General features: G+C 58.2%; 2 protein-coding genes across 3 annotated transcripts; one reads left to right on the forward strand and one right to left on the reverse strand.

The window, feature by feature from the left end:
• Positions 1–1,233: 1,233 nt before the first annotated feature.
• HSP90AB1 (heat shock protein 90 alpha family class B member 1) lies at positions 1,234–7,401 on the forward strand. 2 transcript variants are annotated; one of them, XR_012994989.1, is made up of 12 exons: positions 1,234–1,275; positions 1,367–1,513; positions 1,696–1,902; positions 2,186–2,345; positions 2,549–2,682; positions 3,197–3,514; positions 3,942–4,107; positions 4,298–4,488; positions 4,769–4,916; positions 5,189–5,457; positions 5,586–5,656; positions 5,918–6,000. XR_012994989.1 is itself a non-coding variant. In XM_076334358.1 (12 exons), the coding sequence occupies exons 2-12, from the start codon at positions 1,367–1,369 to the stop codon at positions 6,907–6,909; spliced, it is 2,184 nt and encodes a 727-aa protein (XP_076190473.1). In that variant the 5' UTR covers positions 1,234–1,275; the 3' UTR covers positions 6,910–7,401. The 2 variants fall into 2 exon arrangements, 1 of the variants encoding a protein (XP_076190473.1); XM_076334358.1 differs by lacking the exon at positions 5,586–5,656 and adding an exon at positions 6,800–7,401 and having other exon boundaries at positions 5,918–6,251.
• A 2,046-nt stretch (positions 7,402–9,447) lies between these two features.
• Positions 9,448–16,554, reverse strand: SLC35B2 (solute carrier family 35 member B2). Its single transcript, XM_076334359.1, has 4 exons — positions 16,508–16,554; positions 13,409–13,602; positions 12,955–13,115; positions 9,448–11,651 (listed from the first exon to the last, which is right to left on the reverse strand). The coding sequence occupies exons 2-4, from the start codon at positions 13,563–13,565 to the stop codon at positions 10,713–10,715; spliced, it is 1,257 nt and encodes a 418-aa protein (XP_076190474.1). The 5' UTR covers positions 13,566–13,602; positions 16,508–16,554; the 3' UTR covers positions 9,448–10,712.
• Between the last annotated feature and the right edge of the window lie 1,050 nt (positions 16,555–17,604).

A 17,604-nucleotide genomic window follows, 5' to 3' on the forward strand; every position in this document is an offset into this window, starting at 1 on the left:
GCATCGGAAGGGGGTGCTGCCCTCGGGGTATGCCAAGGGACCACTGGCACCTCTGATGAGGGGATGCACCTGCACATTTTGGGGTGCAGTGACCTGCAGCACATGCACCTGGGAGTTTTCCTTGTGCCTGGGAACAGCCGGAGTGCCACCTCCTGCTCCTGGGGGGGAACTACACCACCCTGCCAGTGGGCCTCCACCCCACACACCACCCCTCTGCCCCACATCATTCACAGCCATCACCTCCTCGGCACCCCCAGGCACCAACAGCCAAAAGCTGTGGGGTCGGGGTCCCCTCATCCCACCCCAGCTTCCTTTGCCGGTCAGGCCTGCGTGCCCACAGCTCCAACAAGGATAAGGCATGAGGTTTATCTTATTGCCCTTAGACACTAAAAATACAGCGTATCCAAACACTGGTTTCCAACGGGGAAAACGGGCCTGCTTTGCTCTCAGACCCTGACACGATCCCTGCAGCCTGTCTCCAGGGCCCGTCCCCTCCATCTTGTCCCCTCCTCATCCGCAGGGCCTCCGGTTACACCCAGCCTCGAGACGGCAGAGCTACATGGCTCTCGGCCTCGGGGGGCGCCGCGGCGCGGAGCTGGGGCAGCGGGCACCCCCTGGGACTGCGCGGATCCCCGGTTCCCTGCCCAGGCCCGGAGCCTGCGGCGGAAGGGAACGGATGAAGCACCAACGGGGGCGCCGCCCGTGACCCCCGTGGAAACCTCTGGAAGCGAGCCTAGCACCACCTCCCACTCGCGACGGTGCTCCTCCGCCGCCGCCCGCGGAAAATAGTCCCCCTCCGGGGCTCCCCGCCGCCCCTCCCCGCCGCGCCCCGAGGGCCGCGGGGACCCGCAGCCCTCGGGGCGCGGCGGGGAGGGGCGGCGGGGAGCCCCGGCCGGCAACGGGCCCGACAGCGGCAAGGGGCTTGAGGGCTTGCGCGCCCGCCTGCGCCATGGCCGCCGCCGATTAAACGGCAACGCCGATGGGGCCCCACACGGCGTTCTGCCGCCACGCCCGGGGCGGGCAGCGGCAGCGGGGCTGGCCTGTACCGCGTCCGGTGGGGTAGACAGGGGCGGGTGGGGTAGGCAGGGCCGGCGGAGAGGTGCGGTCGTGAGGGTGGTGGGGGCTGCGAGGCTGCAGCAGGACCCGGAGCCGTTTTAAGGCGGAAGGAGACGGCGGGCGGTGCCACCCCCCCCCCCCCCCCCCCCCCCCCCCCGTGCCTATAAAAGACGGCTGGGGGGGGTGTAGCTCTTTCGCCGGTCCCTGACGCCAGACACGGTAAGGAACGTGCGCCGGGCCGGGCCGGGCCGGGCCGGGCCGGGTGCCCCCGCTTGCCCCCTGGTGCTATCGGCTTGCGGTTGCCTTGCAGATGCCTGAGGAAGTGCAGCACGGGGAGGAGGATGCGGAGACCTTCGCCTTCCAGGCGGAGATCGCCCAGCTCATGTCGCTCATCATCAACACTTTCTATTCCAACAAGGAGATCTTTCTGCGGGAGCTCATCTCCAACGCCTCCGATGTGAGTCCGGGCCCTGCTCGCCCCTGCGGGGGCGGCCTTCTTTCTCTGCTCGGGGGAGGCTGATGTCCCTCTGGGGGTGCCCAGGGAGAGGCCGGTGCCTGGGCGGCCCGCGAAGCTTTTGCTGGGGGAGGGAGGCGGCTGTTGAGTAGGGAGGCTGTGGCGAGCATCATCTTCTCCCCTAGGCTCTGGATAAGATCCGTTATGAGAGCTTGACAGATCCCTCTAAGCTAGACAGCGGTAAGGACCTCAAGATCGACATAGTCCCCAACCCCCGGGACCGCACGCTCACCCTGGTGGACACTGGCATTGGGATGACAAAAGCGGACCTCATCAACAACCTGGGCACTATTGCCAAATCTGGTACCAAAGCCTTTATGGAAGCCCTGCAGGTGGGTTGCCTTTGGCTGCACGGGTTCCCTAGGGCCTGGGCCATAGGCTTTCGCTGGGGTATAACCCTAGCCTTGCTGCCTTTTTTGCTGTGGGAGCTACTGGCCTACCCGAGTGTGCTTCCTCACCTCTCCGGCAGCAGGGAGGAGCTGAGGGTAGGGCTGGCTGCCTGTTGGTGCTTGTCCCTTTTTCTCTGTATGCTGACCCAGTTCTTTGCTGCTGTGAATCAGTTGCAGACATCTCTCCTCTCGTCACTGGTCCGTTAGGCTTTCTCTGCTTTCACAGGCTGGCGCAGACATCTCCATGATCGGGCAGTTTGGCGTGGGTTTCTATTCTGCCTATCTAGTGGCTGAGAAGGTTGTTGTCATTACCAAGCACAATGATGACGAGCAGTATGCTTGGGAGTCGTCAGCTGGGGGCTCCTTCACTGTCCGGACTGACCATGGTACGTGTTGTACAAAATCAAGCGTATTTCTCTGCTAGAAGCATCCCTTTTCTTGGTGTTCCCTAGAGCTGGGCTGCTTTGTCAGTCACGCTTGTTAATGTGAGGTGTCAAGTAACAGTTAGGCTCGAGGAGCTGGTCCTACTTGCTCTCTGCCCTTTAACACTATGCCTTGAAATGCTAATGTTTCTCTCCCTGCACTGTAGGTGAGCCCATTGGACGGGGCACCAAAGTGGTCCTGTATTTGAAGGAGGACCAGACAGAGTACTTGGAGGAGCGGCGTGTCAAAGAGGTGGTGAAGAAGCACTCCCAGTTCATTGGTTACCCCATCACACTCTATGTATGTAAGGGAAGGACTGGGGGGACCTACTGGAAAGCTGGAGGCAGGGGTGGGTGGTGTTGGTAGCAAGAGCCCTGAAAAGGGCAGACTACGGTCTCGTGTTCCCTTCCATAGCTCCTGGCTGCTGCGTATTGAGCAGTGGTGCTTCCAGCTTCTGTGGCCAGAGGTGATTTGAGGCTGGGGGCTTATTGGAGGTGGGGGGTATCCAGCCATGCTTTTGGCCTTTGATCTGTGCAGCTGGAGGTCACAGCTAAACCAGCCATGGAGGGAGGAGGGTTTCCTGCCCCTTGTCTCATCTTCTCAGACACAGCTTTTGGTGGCATGAGCTGTAGAGGGACTCTGAGGGCTGGTTTCAGGGGAAGCCCTAGTTCTAGGTGTTGCATTTGTTGAACCTTGTGTTACATCAGGAGGATACCCGTTTCTTTCATCTGAAGCAAAAGGATTCCTGGTAACGGCTGCTTCGGACTAAACCTGAGCTCATGGCCCTGACTCTTCCTTGTCCCTTTCTCCACAGCTGGAGAAGGAACGTGAGAAAGAGATCAGTGATGATGAGGCAGAGGAGGAGAAAGACGAGAAGGAAGAGGAAGAGCCAGTGTCCAAAGATGAGGAGAAACCCAAGATTGAGGATGTGGGTTCTGATGAGGAGGAGGAGGAGGGAGACAAAGGCAAGAAGAAAAAAACCAAGAAAATAAAGGAGAAATATATTGACCAGGAGGAGCTGAACAAGACCAAACCTATTTGGACCCGCAACCCTGATGACATCACCCAGGAGGAGTATGGCGAGTTCTACAAAAGCCTCACCAATGACTGGGAGGACCACCTGGCTGTCAAGGTGGGTGCTGGGCCACCCTGGGAGAGACAGAGGGCCCCTTTCTAGCCCCATACCCAGAGCCACCACGTGGTTGTGCCTCAGTTACAGGACTGAGGGCTCCCAGGCCACCTGCTGGTGCCTCAGCCTGCACTGCAACTCCTGTGCAGGTGGTGGGGTTGGCAGTGCCAGCCTAGAAGCAGGATAGGAGGGTGTTGGGCCTCAGGGAAGCATGACTCCTCTGTCCAGGCCTGCTGGATGCCAGAGAGCCCTGGCACATAGGGGGCAGTGGGATAGAGGAGGTGGAAATGCAGGCTGCTTGGATGCTAGAGACCCTGCTGTGCCCTCCTGCCAGCACCAGTGATGAGGAATGGCAGTTCAGGCTGCCCACAGCGGGTCTTGGGGGAAAGGGTAGCACCACGGCAGCTGTTTTTTCTTCCTGGCTCCGCAGCACTTTTCCGTGGAAGGGCAGCTGGAATTCAGAGCCCTGCTCTTCATCCCACGCCGTGCCCCTTTTGACCTCTTTGAGAACAAGAAGAAGAAGAATAACATTAAGCTGTATGTGAGGCGTGTCTTCATCATGGACAGCTGTGATGAGCTCATCCCTGAGTACCTAAGTAAGAGCCCCTTGCCTCAGCCTCCCAGTGTGGAGCTGGGACCCCTGTGATACCGCTCCCCGTACAAAGCGGTTGGCTGGGGCACTAGCTGGTGTTGGGCGTACAGCAGTCAGTGTGTCTTAGCACTTCTCCTCCTCTGATGAAGCTCAGAGCTCCTAACCTGACTCCTGTTTTCATTTCCCCTACTCAGACTTCATCCGGGGTGTTGTGGACTCGGAGGACCTGCCTCTGAACATCTCTCGCGAGATGCTCCAGCAGAGCAAGATCCTCAAGGTGATCCGCAAAAACATTGTGAAGAAATGCTTGGAGCTCTTCTCTGAGCTGGCAGAGGACAAAGAGAACTACAAGAAATTTTATGAGGCCTTTTCCAAGAATCTGAAGGTGAGCTGGGCACCCTGCACCTGGAGGAGGGAGGGGCCCCTCAGGGTCCTCTGCCTGAGGAGCAGGCTTGTCTCTGTGCCATGTCTTCTCTGTGTGGGTGTTAGGGTAGAGGGAGTCTCGTAAGTGCCCCAGAGAGCCTTTGTGAGCAGCTGGCCCCTCTGGTTGCGCTAGGCCCAGGGCTCAAATGGTTAGGGGGTGGGCAGAGATGACTGTGCCTCGGGGGTGGCCAAGTGCATGCAAGTCCCATCCCGGAGACTTCATGCATCTCTTCTGTCTCCAGCTGGGTATCCATGAGGACTCAACCAACCGAAAGCGCCTTTCGGAACTGCTGCGTTACCACACATCCCAGTCGGGTGATGAGGTGACTTCACTTTCAGAGTACGTGTCCCGTATGAAGGAGACCCAGAAGAGTATCTACTACATCACAGGTGAGCCAGAGCTCCTCTGTGCCCTAGTGAAGTGGAGGCAGGCTACCTGCCTGCCAGCCCTAACTTAAAGCAAATTTTTCCGGGTAGGTCCTGCTGCCTTCAGCAGGCCCTCCCTGCTGAATCACAGCCCATCCCTGGGGGCTGGGGAAAGATCACCAGGCTTAGAGCTCCGGCTGCAGTCCGTTTTATGCTAGGGGTTCTGAGTGACTGGTGCTGTTTGTCCTGTTGTTACCAGCTCTTGCACCTTGGTGACATCTCATTTCTACACCCAGGAGAGAGTAAGGAGCAGGTTGCCAACTCAGCCTTTGTGGAGCGTGTGCGGAAGCGTGGCTTTGAGGTGGTGTACATGACGGAGCCCATTGACGAGTACTGCGTGCAGCAGCTCAAGGAGTTTGATAGCAAGACCCTGGTATCAGTCACCAAGGAGGGGCTGGAGCTGCCTGAGGATGAGGAGGAGAAAAAGAAGATGGAGGAGAGCAAGGCCAAGTTTGAGACCCTCTGCAAACTCATGAAGGAGATACTGGACAAGAAGGTGGAGAAGGTGAGATGGGTGGAGAGCTCAGCCCAGGGCTGTGTCCTGGGCTGGAGGGGGAGGAGGGCTGGGCCCTCCGTGATGCAGGCAAGGGCCCCAGCTCAATGCATGCCTCTCATCTCCCTCATCTCCTGCAGAGGAGCCGCTAAAGGAGACTGGAGGTCCCAGCATGCACTGCACCATCTTGCTCTAAGCAGCCAGGCTGCAGGTGAGGGGCACTGACCCAAATACGTGCATTGATGGGAGAGGGTAAGTGCGGGAAACATGCAGTGGGTGCTGAAGGTGCTGGCTGAGCTGTCCAAACTGGTCTATGCAGCAGTCCTGGAGCTGCTTGGAGGATCTCTGCTTGCTTTGGGCTGTCCCCAGGTGAACCTGGGGCAAAGACCTGGGGTATCATGTGTGCTGTGGCTGGGCCCAGTCCAGGGCGTTATGGGGACCTTGCTCAGCTAACCCTTGGCTACATTGGCAGGTAACTATCTCAAACCGGTTGGTCTCATCTCCCTGCTGCATCGTCACCAGCACCTACGGTTGGACAGCCAACATGGAGCGCATCATGAAGGCTCAGGCACTGCGGGACAACTCTACCATGGGCTATATGATGGCCAAGAAGCACCTGGAGATCAACCCTGACCACCCAATTGTAGAAACCCTCCGCCAGAAGGCTGATGCTGACAAGAATGACAAAGCTGTCAAAGACCTGGTGGTGCTACTCTTTGAAACTGCTCTGCTGTCCTCTGGTTTCTCCCTGGAAGATCCCCAGACGCACTCCAACCGCATCTACAGGATGATCAAACTGGGGCTTGGTAGGTGTCCATGCAGCTTCTCGGGCCTGGAGCAAGTCCTGAAGCAGGTTAGCTGGGCAGGCTAGCATGTAACTGTCTTGGGGCAGGGAGGAGGCCGGTAAGGGAGCCATGCTGGTGTGGTGTGCAGAACTGGCTGTGTAAGGTGGCTAGAGGCAAGTGGAAACGTGGAACAAGGTACTTCAGGAGGGCTCAGGGCTCTGAGTGGACTGTCCTGTCTTCCATGAGGCCAGGAGCCACCACCAGGCTGCTCAGATGAAAAGCTGAGGCTTCTCAATTCTTCACAGTGAATGCCAAAAGTCTGCCACGGGAGATGTGACCTATCTGGTAAAACAGCTTGTGCTTGCACCCAACTTATTTCTCCAAACTGGCTTTTTTAGGCAGAAATGTAAATGAAGAGGTGCTGTGGCTTGGCATAACTACTGGATGCTAATAGGCCTGTCCCTCGGGCTGTGGGCAGGAGTCACCCTTTGCTCTGGGAGAGGCCCTTCCTCTGGGATCACTTGGTGTCACTTGGAGGCCTCACCTATTCCTTTCCTCCCCTCTCCCAGGCATTGATGAAGACGAGGTGACTGCAGAGGAGCCCAGTGCAGCTCTCCCTGATGAAATCCGCCCTCTGGAGGGAGATGAAGATGCATCCCACATGGAAGAGGTAGACTAAAGTAGGAGGAAGCCTCTTCCCTCACCTGCCAGGCCTCTGCCCCATCTTATGTCTGCTTAGGAGGGGGTCTGCTCCCACCAGCTGCTACTGACTCCTTGGTGGTGTCTCTTTTTTGGATTTGTTTGGTTGGTTGTTTTATTGGCGGGGGGCAGGATCCTGGGCATGATTCCGTTTGTCAGTAGTGAGTGATTCAGGCAGCCTGAGGCCTGTCTGTTCTGTGTCTTTCTGCTTGTGTAGGAACAGCTGATGGGGAGTGGAGGTGAGGAGGCATCAGGCTTCCCCTCTCTCCCCTGCTATGGGGGGGTCTCCCATGTTCCCAGTAGGCATCAAACACTGCCCTTCTTCCATCAGGATGGAAGAGCCCTTCCTCTGAGCTGCTGCCCCCCCGAACCCACAGGGTAGGATATTGTATTTCGGTTGGCTTGGTTATTTTTTGTTTATTTTTCTGTTGTTTTGTTCTACTGGAATTAAAGTATCAAAGAATGTGGTTTACATGGCGGGGTCCCTTGTGTTTTGTGTCTACCATATGGAGGAAAGGATCTTGGCCCCTGTGCCTGAGGGTATCGGGCTCTCCTCTGCCCTGACTGGTTTTCAGAGCCCTGCTTCAGCTGATCTCTACCCCTTCCCTGCCTGGCCACCATGAAGTGGGTCAGAGAAACACATGACCTGCTGTGCCGGTGGGGTCGTCTCCAGCAGGCAGTAGTTGTCCACCCAGAGCACTGCATGCCCCGCAGCCTGGGAAGAAACCTTTCCAATCTGCACGTATCAGCTGGGCAAGCTGTGCCAGGACCTGAGCCTACACTGCTGCTGGCTGGTCTGATCTGATCTGAGCGTCCCTGGGGGTGGGAGCTGTGGCAGGAGCCATCTGCCTGTTCCCTTGCAGTGCAGAGCGGGGGGTGGAGTGACAGCTCAGGACCGTACTTGAGCTGCCTCTCTTCAGCTCTTAGGCCAAACTGCCTTGCTCTGTGCTCTAGACTCCACCTTTCCCTCTACCTCCAGCCTGTCCTTTCTGGGCTTCTGCAGCCCTGGGGGGTTTGGCAGTATCTGGCCACCCCCTGGCTTTTGCCTGTGTCCCAGATGACAGCATCACCTCTGATTCATCTGCCCCTTGCACTGAGCTTGCATCTCATGAGTGGGGTTTGTCACCCTCAACCACAGTGGCCCCTGGGGTTTGGCAGGGGAAAGTGACACCAACATCATGGTCTCTTGCTGGCTGCTTGCCAGCAACCACAGGCACAAAATGGAGTGGGCTTTAGCCAGTATCCATCCTCAACAGGGAGAGAGGAGGCAGAGCCTGCTGGAGGAGTCCCCTCGTTGCACACCAGGGCACTGTGGGGCACTACGCTGCAAGTGTGCAGCTGTTTGGGTGCAGGCTGCTAGGGCAGTGCTGGAGCTGAGCTAGCAAATGCCTTCAGGGTGGTTTTCTTTCCCCAAGACGAGAGGAAAAAAAAAGTTTAAAAGTAAGATTTCTCTCTGGATAGGAAGGTTTTGCCAAATAACAAATCAGTAAAGTCAATTCTTATTTTTAACTTAGAATGTTTTGGGGTTTTTTTTTCACTAATTTTTTCTTTTAAATGTAGATTTAATTAGAAAAGGGATCCCATTCCCAACCTGGCAGACCACCTATTTTTTTTTGACCAAAGAAAAAAAAAATCCATTTTCAGTCTGTCAGCAGATGGTGGGGGCAGACACTTGGGGGAATTTGTAGGGGAAAGATGAAGGGCTGTGAGGCTGCACAGGCACTTTCACGAGCTCAGAGCTAGGAAAGCAGCACAGTTAAAACTCTGCTGGAGAGCCAAGTGCTCCGAAGCCTGGGCTGTGCTCAGCACTGTGAAAAGCAGCTCCTGTCCCTCGTCCCCTCCTTTGTCTCTCCTGTAGCCTTTCTTGAGTCTCCCCTTTCTCTAGCTCTGTTAGTCCAAGGTCCTGCTCCTGACCCCAGACCTTGCCATGACCAGATCGCCTAGGCCTACAGACAAGGTTTTTCACCAGGCCTCCCATATGTGCTAGTGGGATGTACCACCCACACCCCAAGCCTCCCCTGGCTCTGGTGTGGGGTCCATGGAGCTGGTGTTGGTGCAGACTCACCCCATAAAGGATGGGCTCCTCCAGGGCCTTGCTATAGCACTGGTGGCCCTGTCTGGCAGGTGCTTAGCAGGTCTCTGCACCATCTCCATCTAGCTATGCAGGCTGCAGCTGCACCCGCTGGGGCTGCCCAAGCTGCACCATGCAGGGAACCCAGGAGCCAAACCAGAATCAGGCCAACAGCTCCTCCACTTGCCCACCAGCATAAGCAGAGGTCCAAACCTGGCTATGCTCCCCAGTCATATGTGTAAGGATCTTGTCAGCTGCTGTCAGGGTCCAACCCTGGCTGATACCTGCCTGGGTGAAGGCAGAGGCATCTGTGTTTGGAAAGGAAAGACAGACAGCTTTGCTGTCCCACAGAGACTAGGGACACAGGAAGGGTTGGGAACTCTCTCCCCTCCTTTCAGGTACATGGGAAAAAAAACCCAATAAAAATGAACATTTACCCCCAGGGCACTATATGCAGCATATTTTAATTTAATAAAATAAAAAGAAAAAAAAATTGCCTTTCAAAAGTACCAAAACCTGCTGGCTTGACAGTCAGGTTATATTGAGGAGAAGAGGGTTAACCAGTAAAACCCAGGCTCCTGGGGAAGAGCAGCTTCCACTGCTCCATCCCCTGCTGCCTGGGGAGCAGGTGCCCACTTGCTCCATCCCCTGCTGCCTGGGGAGCAGGAACAAGGCACCGCAAGCGGGCTCTGCCCCATCTCTCAGCCCTCCAGGCGCAGTGGGGCTCTGGCCAGGCCCGAGGAAAGCCAGGGCCAATGCCTCCAGTTGGCAGGAAGAAGAGGGGCTATTTGTGCTTCTCTGAATGGCAACCTCAAAGCCCAGAAACCGTGGCACTGAGACACCCCGAGGCGACGCTGGGGCTTCTGGGCAGCGCAGCCTTTGACCTGTGACAGCAGCGGATGTAACCAAAAAGCAACCTAGAACAACGCAGCGAGCCTTGGGAACCGTACCGGCCAGCCTCAGTCTCTGCATAAAAATCAGCCTGGGCTGAAGGGAGTGAAGAAGTGTGTCTTGAAGCAGGGGCAAGGAACTGATAAAACCAAACTGGGAGGTACCGGCTTTCACTGCAGAGCACCCTCCCAGAGCAGATTCCAGGCCTGGGGTAGGACAGGCTGGGAGTCCTTCCTTTAGCTGTACCTGTCCTACCTGGAGCACCTCCTGGGAGGGGGGCTGAGAGCTCCCCCGCCTTACGACAGGCTCAGCCTGGGACGTGCCTCACATGGAGGTGTTTCAAAAAGAGCTAGTGTTTTGCTTGCCCTTTCCTCCTGCTGACCTCTGTAGTAGCAACAGACATGGAGGAGCATTAGCCAGAGGCAAGAAGGTGCCAGGGAAGAGCTCCCTTGCTCATCAGTGACTTTGGAGAGAAGCCACAAGACAGAGGTGGCGCAGGAGCACCAGCAGCCCCACGCTGGTTTTCCCCCAGGATGTAAGCCCCCAGGCCTGTGCCTTGGCTAGAAGTCTTTGACCTATTAAGGCAAACGGAAAAGTTTGGAGCTGTGGCAGCCCAGAGCATTCCCTAGAGCTGTGGCAGCCCAGAGCATTCCCTGGGCTTGTTCCAGCCCCTTCCCCAGGAAAAGCAGGTGGAGAAGCGAGTCACTGTCCAGCCTATCCGTACCCCACCCTGCTCCTCAGCGGGTTCTGAGAAATCAAGCAAGTGCCCCCGAGCGGAGACAGGACAGCAGGCATGGCTTAAATGCCATGGCCCCACCTCCTTAGACCTTTTGTACAGGGGTCTCGCCTGGCGGGAGCTTCTTGCTGCGCTTCTTCATGCGGCTGCGGGCGTAGACACGGAGGAAGAGGGCCATGAAGACAACGGCTACGCCCAGCCCACCCACAACAGTGACAGTGTGCCCATAGATGAGGCAGGAGAGGAGGATGGCAAAGGCCTGGCGGAGTGTCATGATGATGGTGAAGACAGCTGCCCCGAACTGGTTGATGGTGTAGAAGATGAAGAGCTGGCCGCAGGCGGAGCACACCGAGAGCAGCACGGCGTGGGCCGTGAACTCCGAGTGGCGGGCCATGAAGCGTAATGACTCCAGCAAGGCACCCTGCTCCAAGAGCGAGCCTACCGTGAAAAGGCAGGAGAAGACATTGACACCAAACATCATCTGCACAGGAGACATCTTGTAGGTGAAGAGGGCGTCCTGCCAGTTGGAGGTGAAGCTGTCGAAGATTATGTAGCCGGCCAGGAGGACTATGCCTGAGAAAGTGGTGACAGTGGACATGTGCCTGTTGGGAGCACTGGAGAGCAGGAACATGCTGACCCCCACGGAGATGAGGGCAGCAGTCAGGTACTCCCAGTACTCGTAACTCTTGCGTGACACCAGTTTGCCCATCATCATCACTGGGATCACTTTGGAGGCCTTGGCCAGCACTTGGGTGGGGAAGCTGATGTATTTGAGCGCCTCATACTGGCACCAGCTGCTGAGGATGTTGGAGAGGGAGGCAAAGGAGTATTTGTACATAGGAGCCCCATGGCGTGGCTGCTTGGTCAGGGCGCAGTACAGACCAGCCACTGTGAAGGCCAGGATGCGGTTCATGAACACTAGGAACTGAGAGTCCTTGAACTTCTCACCAGGGTCCGTTTCGGTGGCACCGTACGTTCTCGTCATCACACGCTCCTGGAGGACGCCCCACGTGAGGTAGGAGATCTGCGAAGCAGGAGGAGCACAGGGAGAGTCAGGACCCGCAACGGCAGCTGCAAGCAGCCACGGGAAGAACAGACCCCAGGAGATCCTTGCTTGCCCCAGCGTTGCCTCATCCTCTGCATGGCAGTGCTTCCCTGAGGCACTGGGAGATGGGGCCACCCCCGACTCCACCCGTCTGAGGGAACCCACTGTCCCCTGTGGTTACAACCAGGAACATCCTGTCCCCAACAAAACCTGCTCAATTTACAGCCTCTTCAAGGGGAGAGAAGCCCGCAAAGCAAACACCCTGGCATACAGCAAGCGGTTCTGTTTTAAGCTGCCTGTTGAACCAGATGGACAGGATCAGGGAACGTTACCGATGCACAGCTGCGGTTTTGGTGCCAGCTCCCTGCGGCAGGTCCTGGCAGTTGTCCCAGTGGCCTCTGCATTGGTTTTCACTTCCAACTCCCTAGGCCCAGTTCTTCTAGCCAAATCAATTCTAGTTTCAAACCCAGCAGAAGAAATCGTCCTCCAGGGATGATGACTATTCTGGCTGTCACCTCCACTACTTCTGCAGTCCCGGTGCCACAGTACCAAGCCCCTCACAGAAGTAACACAGACTTCCTCTCACCACACAAACCCTCCTGAGAAACTGAGGCACAGAGAGATAGAAGGACTTGGTGGTGACCCGCAGCAAGTCTGAATGGGCTGGGATAACAGGCCAGAGAGTGGGTGTCTTCTGCTGGCTGTGGGATGCGTGGGGTTTTCTGTCACAATGCCCACATTTCTACTTTTAATCCTCATAGACCCAAAAAGCTGCCCTTCCTAATGACGCTCAGGCTGTAGCTCAGACTTAGGGAAACTAAGATTAAAAAATCCTCTTTATCTGTAGCTGAATTCAGTATTTCTCTCCAGTATTCAAATCCAATCCATCAAGGCAGGACGCATCAGCCCCAGAAGGTGACCCAGAGGAGAGCCTGGGAGATAAGAAGCCACAAAACTATCTGCTGCTCTGACATGAGGGCCAGAACAAGAGCAGCCCTAACAATCTGCTGAATCACAGCATGGCTGCAGAGGACTGAGATTGGACAGACAAGAGGTCCCAACCCAGATGACACCAGCTAAATGGACCTCCGCAGCCCTTAGAAGTGACACAGCAGCCCTGGGGGACTATCCTGGTTGAGAGGCTGTGTCCCAGCCTCCAACCCTGCCCCGATCAAGGACAGCACTGCATCCTTGGTCTTCAAGGAACTGACGGCCACAAACCCACTGCCCACCTCCTGCTCCCGGAGTGGGATGGCCACACACACATGCACAGGGCCCCTACCTGTAGACCAGCAGCGCAGAAGAGCAGCTTGAAGACCTGTCGGGCTGTAGAGGACTCTGTGGGCTCCACTCGGGGTGGCAGGGAGCCATCCTCCTGGTGTACAGACTTCACCTCAGAGCCGAACACGCATGATTTGATGACAGGGAAGCAAATGCCTCGGCCTGAAGGGAGTAAGAGAACATAGAGACAGAATTAACTGCAGCCTGGACACCACAAGCCGCACCAGCTTGAGGTGAGGCCTCCCTCCTTATTAGCCTCTGCATCTGCATCTGAGGCGCAGGGGCCTCAGAGAAATTTGTTTCAGGGTAGCACCTAGACAGCTCTGGGATGCAGCTCTGCAAGCAGCTCGCTCCTGGTCTGACAAAGCAGGTCAGGGAAATGACCTGTCAGCGCTGAATGGGGTGCAGAGAGCTCACAGGGAGGCAGGATGTGGAAGGGAAGCTCCTGCCCTTACCTGTCTCCAGGTAATTCCTTCTCTTGAAGTACTGGATGAGAAGAAATCCCGGCACCACAATACTCGCGTAGCCAGCAGCATTAACAAAGAAACGGAAGAGCCAGAAGTCCCCCCACGAGTCCTGCAGGACAGGGGGGATCTCTTCACCAGTAGCCATGGTAGGGAAGGAAGCCAGCACAAGGGAAAGGCAAAATCTGTGGAGAGACAAAGGCAGGCAGTGGGCAGCCAGCACACGGCCAGCTCTGCTCCGCATGCCTGCGCCACCCAGCCTGCTCCCCACTGGCAGGCAGCACCCAGATCCCACGACAGCGATGATGGCAGCATGTGGAGTAGGAAAAGCCCTCTGGCACATGCCAGACATTTATGTTTGCTTCTGTTAAGGGTGTTTGCTCTAGCTTAGGAACACGTGGACTTAGAAACTTGGATTTCCAGGGTCAGAGAGAATGTTTGAACACTGTTGTAATCATCTGGTTTTCACAACGCCCTTACTCCAAATGCAAGGAGTACCTCGCACCTCCCCTTTTTAGTTAAACTTCAGCGCAGCTCCTGGGTGGGAAAAAAAAACAGGTCATTGAATGGAAAAAGCGACTGCTACCTAGCAGCTCATGTTTCAAGCCTGCGGCCAGAGCAGCCTTCCTCTGAGAGCAAACGGCTCAGAGCTTCCTCCTCTGGCAGCACCACCTGAGTGGAGGAGAGCCGGGGAAGGCTCAGGCTGCCAGCCTCCCCCACCTCCCCACGCAGCCCTGGAAGGGAGCATGCCAAGGCATTCCCCACAGCTCAGAGGAAATTACCAGGGCTCACCCACTTGACAAGACACAGCCAGAGAGCAAGGCTGGGAAGGAACTCTCCTAGCAGCTGGCTGGTTGGGATTTTACCAGGACTATCCGATAAGGTATAGCTGATACTCTTCAGCTATAGCCCTAAGATGGTGACCTAGCCAGCTTTAAAACAGCTTTAATACTCCCTGAAGGAGTTCTTCCCTCCACTGTCCCCGCCCTCACAGAGGCAAACCTCTGATATTCAGGGGCCATGCAAAGAACAAGAGCACCAGGTACGCAACAGAATGAGCAAGCTGGTAAGGACTTCCTACACCCAAGGCCACCTGCATCCTCCCCTCGCACAGCAAGCTGTGGATGCCTGCATCGGGGTAGGAGGTTTCCTTGGTCCATGCTCCATCCCTGCCTCAGTCTCTCCAGTAGAAAAAGCCTCCTGACGGCCTTGGGGGCCAGGTGAGGGTGCTGCGGGGCTGGCTACATAAACATGCACCAGAAGCAGCTCTGGGCTCCTGTGATGGAAAGGGCCAGAGATGTCAATCCCCCCACCCCCAAAACCAACTAAGTCATAGGAATTTAGGCCCTCCGAGGTGTACCTGGCCCCAACATAATATAGCTGTGACCTCTAGTAGCCCTCACATGAAACTCGGAGACTTACAAACTTAGAGCTTTAAAGGCAAGAAAGTCCCCTGCCATTTCATGAACAACAAGCCCTCCCCACCAACCTCTTGTCCCCTTGGGAAAGGCCTCGGGGGCTTTTCTTATCCTCAGTTGCTGTGGCCAGGACCCTGGAGTCCAACAACCTGACCTAAGCCAAGGCTGTGTTTCACCCTGAAATCTCCCTTCTGTGACTTAAAGGACCCAGAAATTCCCAGCCCAGGGAGAAGTGCAAACAGCTGGGGGTGGGTTTCTGTGCATGCTTCCTATTCCCCCCCTGACTCTCCCCTGTATAAAAGGCAGTTTGACACCTCCACCCCTGTCCTCTCTCCTGCTGCAGGGGCCTCATTGCAGGCTGTAGGAGTGCTGCAGGATGCAAGAACAGGGCCCAGTGCAGGCACCTGGGGCTGAAACTGCCCACACGCAGCCTGTATTAAGTAACCCTGGTTGATCGCAGCAGCCCTCTTGCTGGGGATAGGGTGCAGAAATGCCATTCGCTTTTGCAGAAGTGGGATATAAACAGCAGGGTCGGTTGCTACACTCATGGGCCACGTCTACCTTCAACTTGACAAGAGACTGAAAGCCAGCTGGCTCTGTTTAGCGTGACTGCGCCTGCTGTTACCCCCGCTGGCCCCCTCAGCGCCGCCACAGGAGGAGAACCAGCTCTGCTCTCCCACCGCGACCATGAAGAGGAGGCTATGGAGGGACAATGGCGCTCTCTATGCCTGCGCTAGCAATTCCCAGGCCCCGAGAGCTGACTCAGTGCAGCAGGCCCTGCCCTTCCCGCTGAGGCTTGGAAGGAACAGGGATGCCAGTGTTACAGGTAGAAAGGGGGGGGGCCACGCAGGGCAAGCAGGTGGCACGCCAAGGCATGAAAGGAGCCTTAGTCTGGGGCCCGCAGAACAGCCAGGGAGCTGAGACGACAGACTCAGCTACTGTTCCCCTTGGCACAGGAGGGGCAGCTCTCAAATGCACCGCTCCAGAGCCGGGCTGGGCCACAGCCCTCTGCCTGTGATGCAAAATTTGGGTCCCGGGCCAGAGGTCTGAAAAAAAATTCCTGCCTGCAGCCCTGCTACTCTCGAGCGCATCGCTAGCACCTCGAAGGGCTGAGGTCAAATGCAAGCCTGGAGCTTATAAGTCCACGGCCACCCACTAACGGCTCGGGATCTTATGTCTCCTCCCTGCCCCTGCCCCGCAGCCGGCTCAAAGCCGGGTCGCAGGGACAGCCTGCGACTGTCCCCCCAGGGTCAACCGCTGCCTCCGCCCAGGGGCCGCTACCAGGGGCAGCCAGGCTCCCGGATCTCCCCCGGCCGGCCGCAGGGGCACCCTCCGCGCCCCCCGCCGCGGCCAGGGCCTGGCGGGCCCCGGGGGTCCCCGAGCGGGGGAAAGGCGTGCGGGGAGCCCGCTTCCCGCTCGAAGGCTTCTCTGCCCCGAGGCTCCGTGCGCCAGCGGCCTCTTGCCCGGGGACCGGCCCCGCGGGCCCAGGCACGGGGAGAGGCAGCGCCCGGCCGGGTGCGGGGCGAGCGGGGCCCCGGGGACGCCCCCCCGCCACGTCCGCAGGGAGCGGGCCGGCAGCGCGGCGGCGGCCCTCGCCCACCCCTGCCGAGCGGGGCGGCTGCCGCCCGCGGCCCGACCCGCCCTCCGCGCCCACCCCGGCCCCACTACCCACCTGCGGCCCGGCGCCGGCCCCGGCCGGCTCCCCTCGGCTCCGTTCCCGGCGGCGGCGGCGGCGGAACCCCCGCCCGGCGGGCGCGCGGCGGCGCCTCACAGCGCCCCCTGCCGCTCCGGAGGGGCCGCGGCTGAGGGGCGGCCGCCGTGCCCGCGCCGGGCCCGGGCTTCGCTGAGGCACCACCGGGCCCACGCCTGGCTCGGCGGCTGGAGGAAGGGAGCGGGCCGGCGCGGGTAGCGGGCCCTGCCGCCGCGGTGCTCGGCCCTGCCGGCCTCCCGCGGCCCCCTGCCCCGGGAAGGGGCCAGCATCGCTTCCCCCGCTCGCCGGAGCGGAAAATTCCGAGTCAGGGAGGGGAAGTCACCGGGCCGAGGAGGCGCCGGTTCCAGGCCGAGCACCAGAAGAGGTTTCCGGGCCGGGGCCTGAGAGCCAGGCCGGCCCTCGCCGCCGGCCCACGCCACCCCACCGCCTCGGCCCCGGACACGCTAAACCCGCGGTTGCCGCTCAGCTCCAGCCAAGCCTGATGCAGGGGAAAAAACCCGCTTGCAGTGCAGAAGCCCTCGAACCTCTTGCCTCGCCCCTGGCCTCCCCCTGTCCCTGCCCCGGGGCTCAGGGCCGCCGCCGCCGAGCTCCCAGCCCTCCCCCGGGCACACACCCCAGCCGCTCCCAGCTGCGGGGCAGGACGGGGCCTTCTCCGCCCCCACCCTGCCCCCCGCTCCCCCAGCCCAGCAGCCCTGCACCCCCATCCCGGCCCCAGGCAAGGCTGCGGGGAGTGCTGCAGCCACCAGGTGGCCACCCAATAATATTTTACAAGATACTAATTTTAAAAAAAAAATTTATTTAAAAATAAGAAAAAAAAGATGGCGCAGATCACTTCTGCCTTTTTCCTCCCCTTCCCATCCAGCTGCAGACCTGGCCCCACCATGCTGCTCTGCCCTCCAGCGCCTGTCTCTCCCGCTCTGGGCCACCCGGGAGTGCCACACCTCCCCTGTGAAGGTGGCAGCGGAGCAGCTCCATGGGGCACCTGCTCCTGGCAGGTGCTGGCCAAAGCCCATGAGCAGAATATGGCTTGTTTGCAGCAGGGTTGGGGCCCTGCCAGA

The sequence above is a fragment of the Aptenodytes patagonicus genome, chromosome 3, assembly GCF_965638725.1.
Source record: "Aptenodytes patagonicus chromosome 3, bAptPat1.pri.cur, whole genome shotgun sequence".
Lineage (NCBI taxonomy): Eukaryota > Metazoa > Chordata > Aves > Sphenisciformes > Spheniscidae > Aptenodytes > Aptenodytes patagonicus.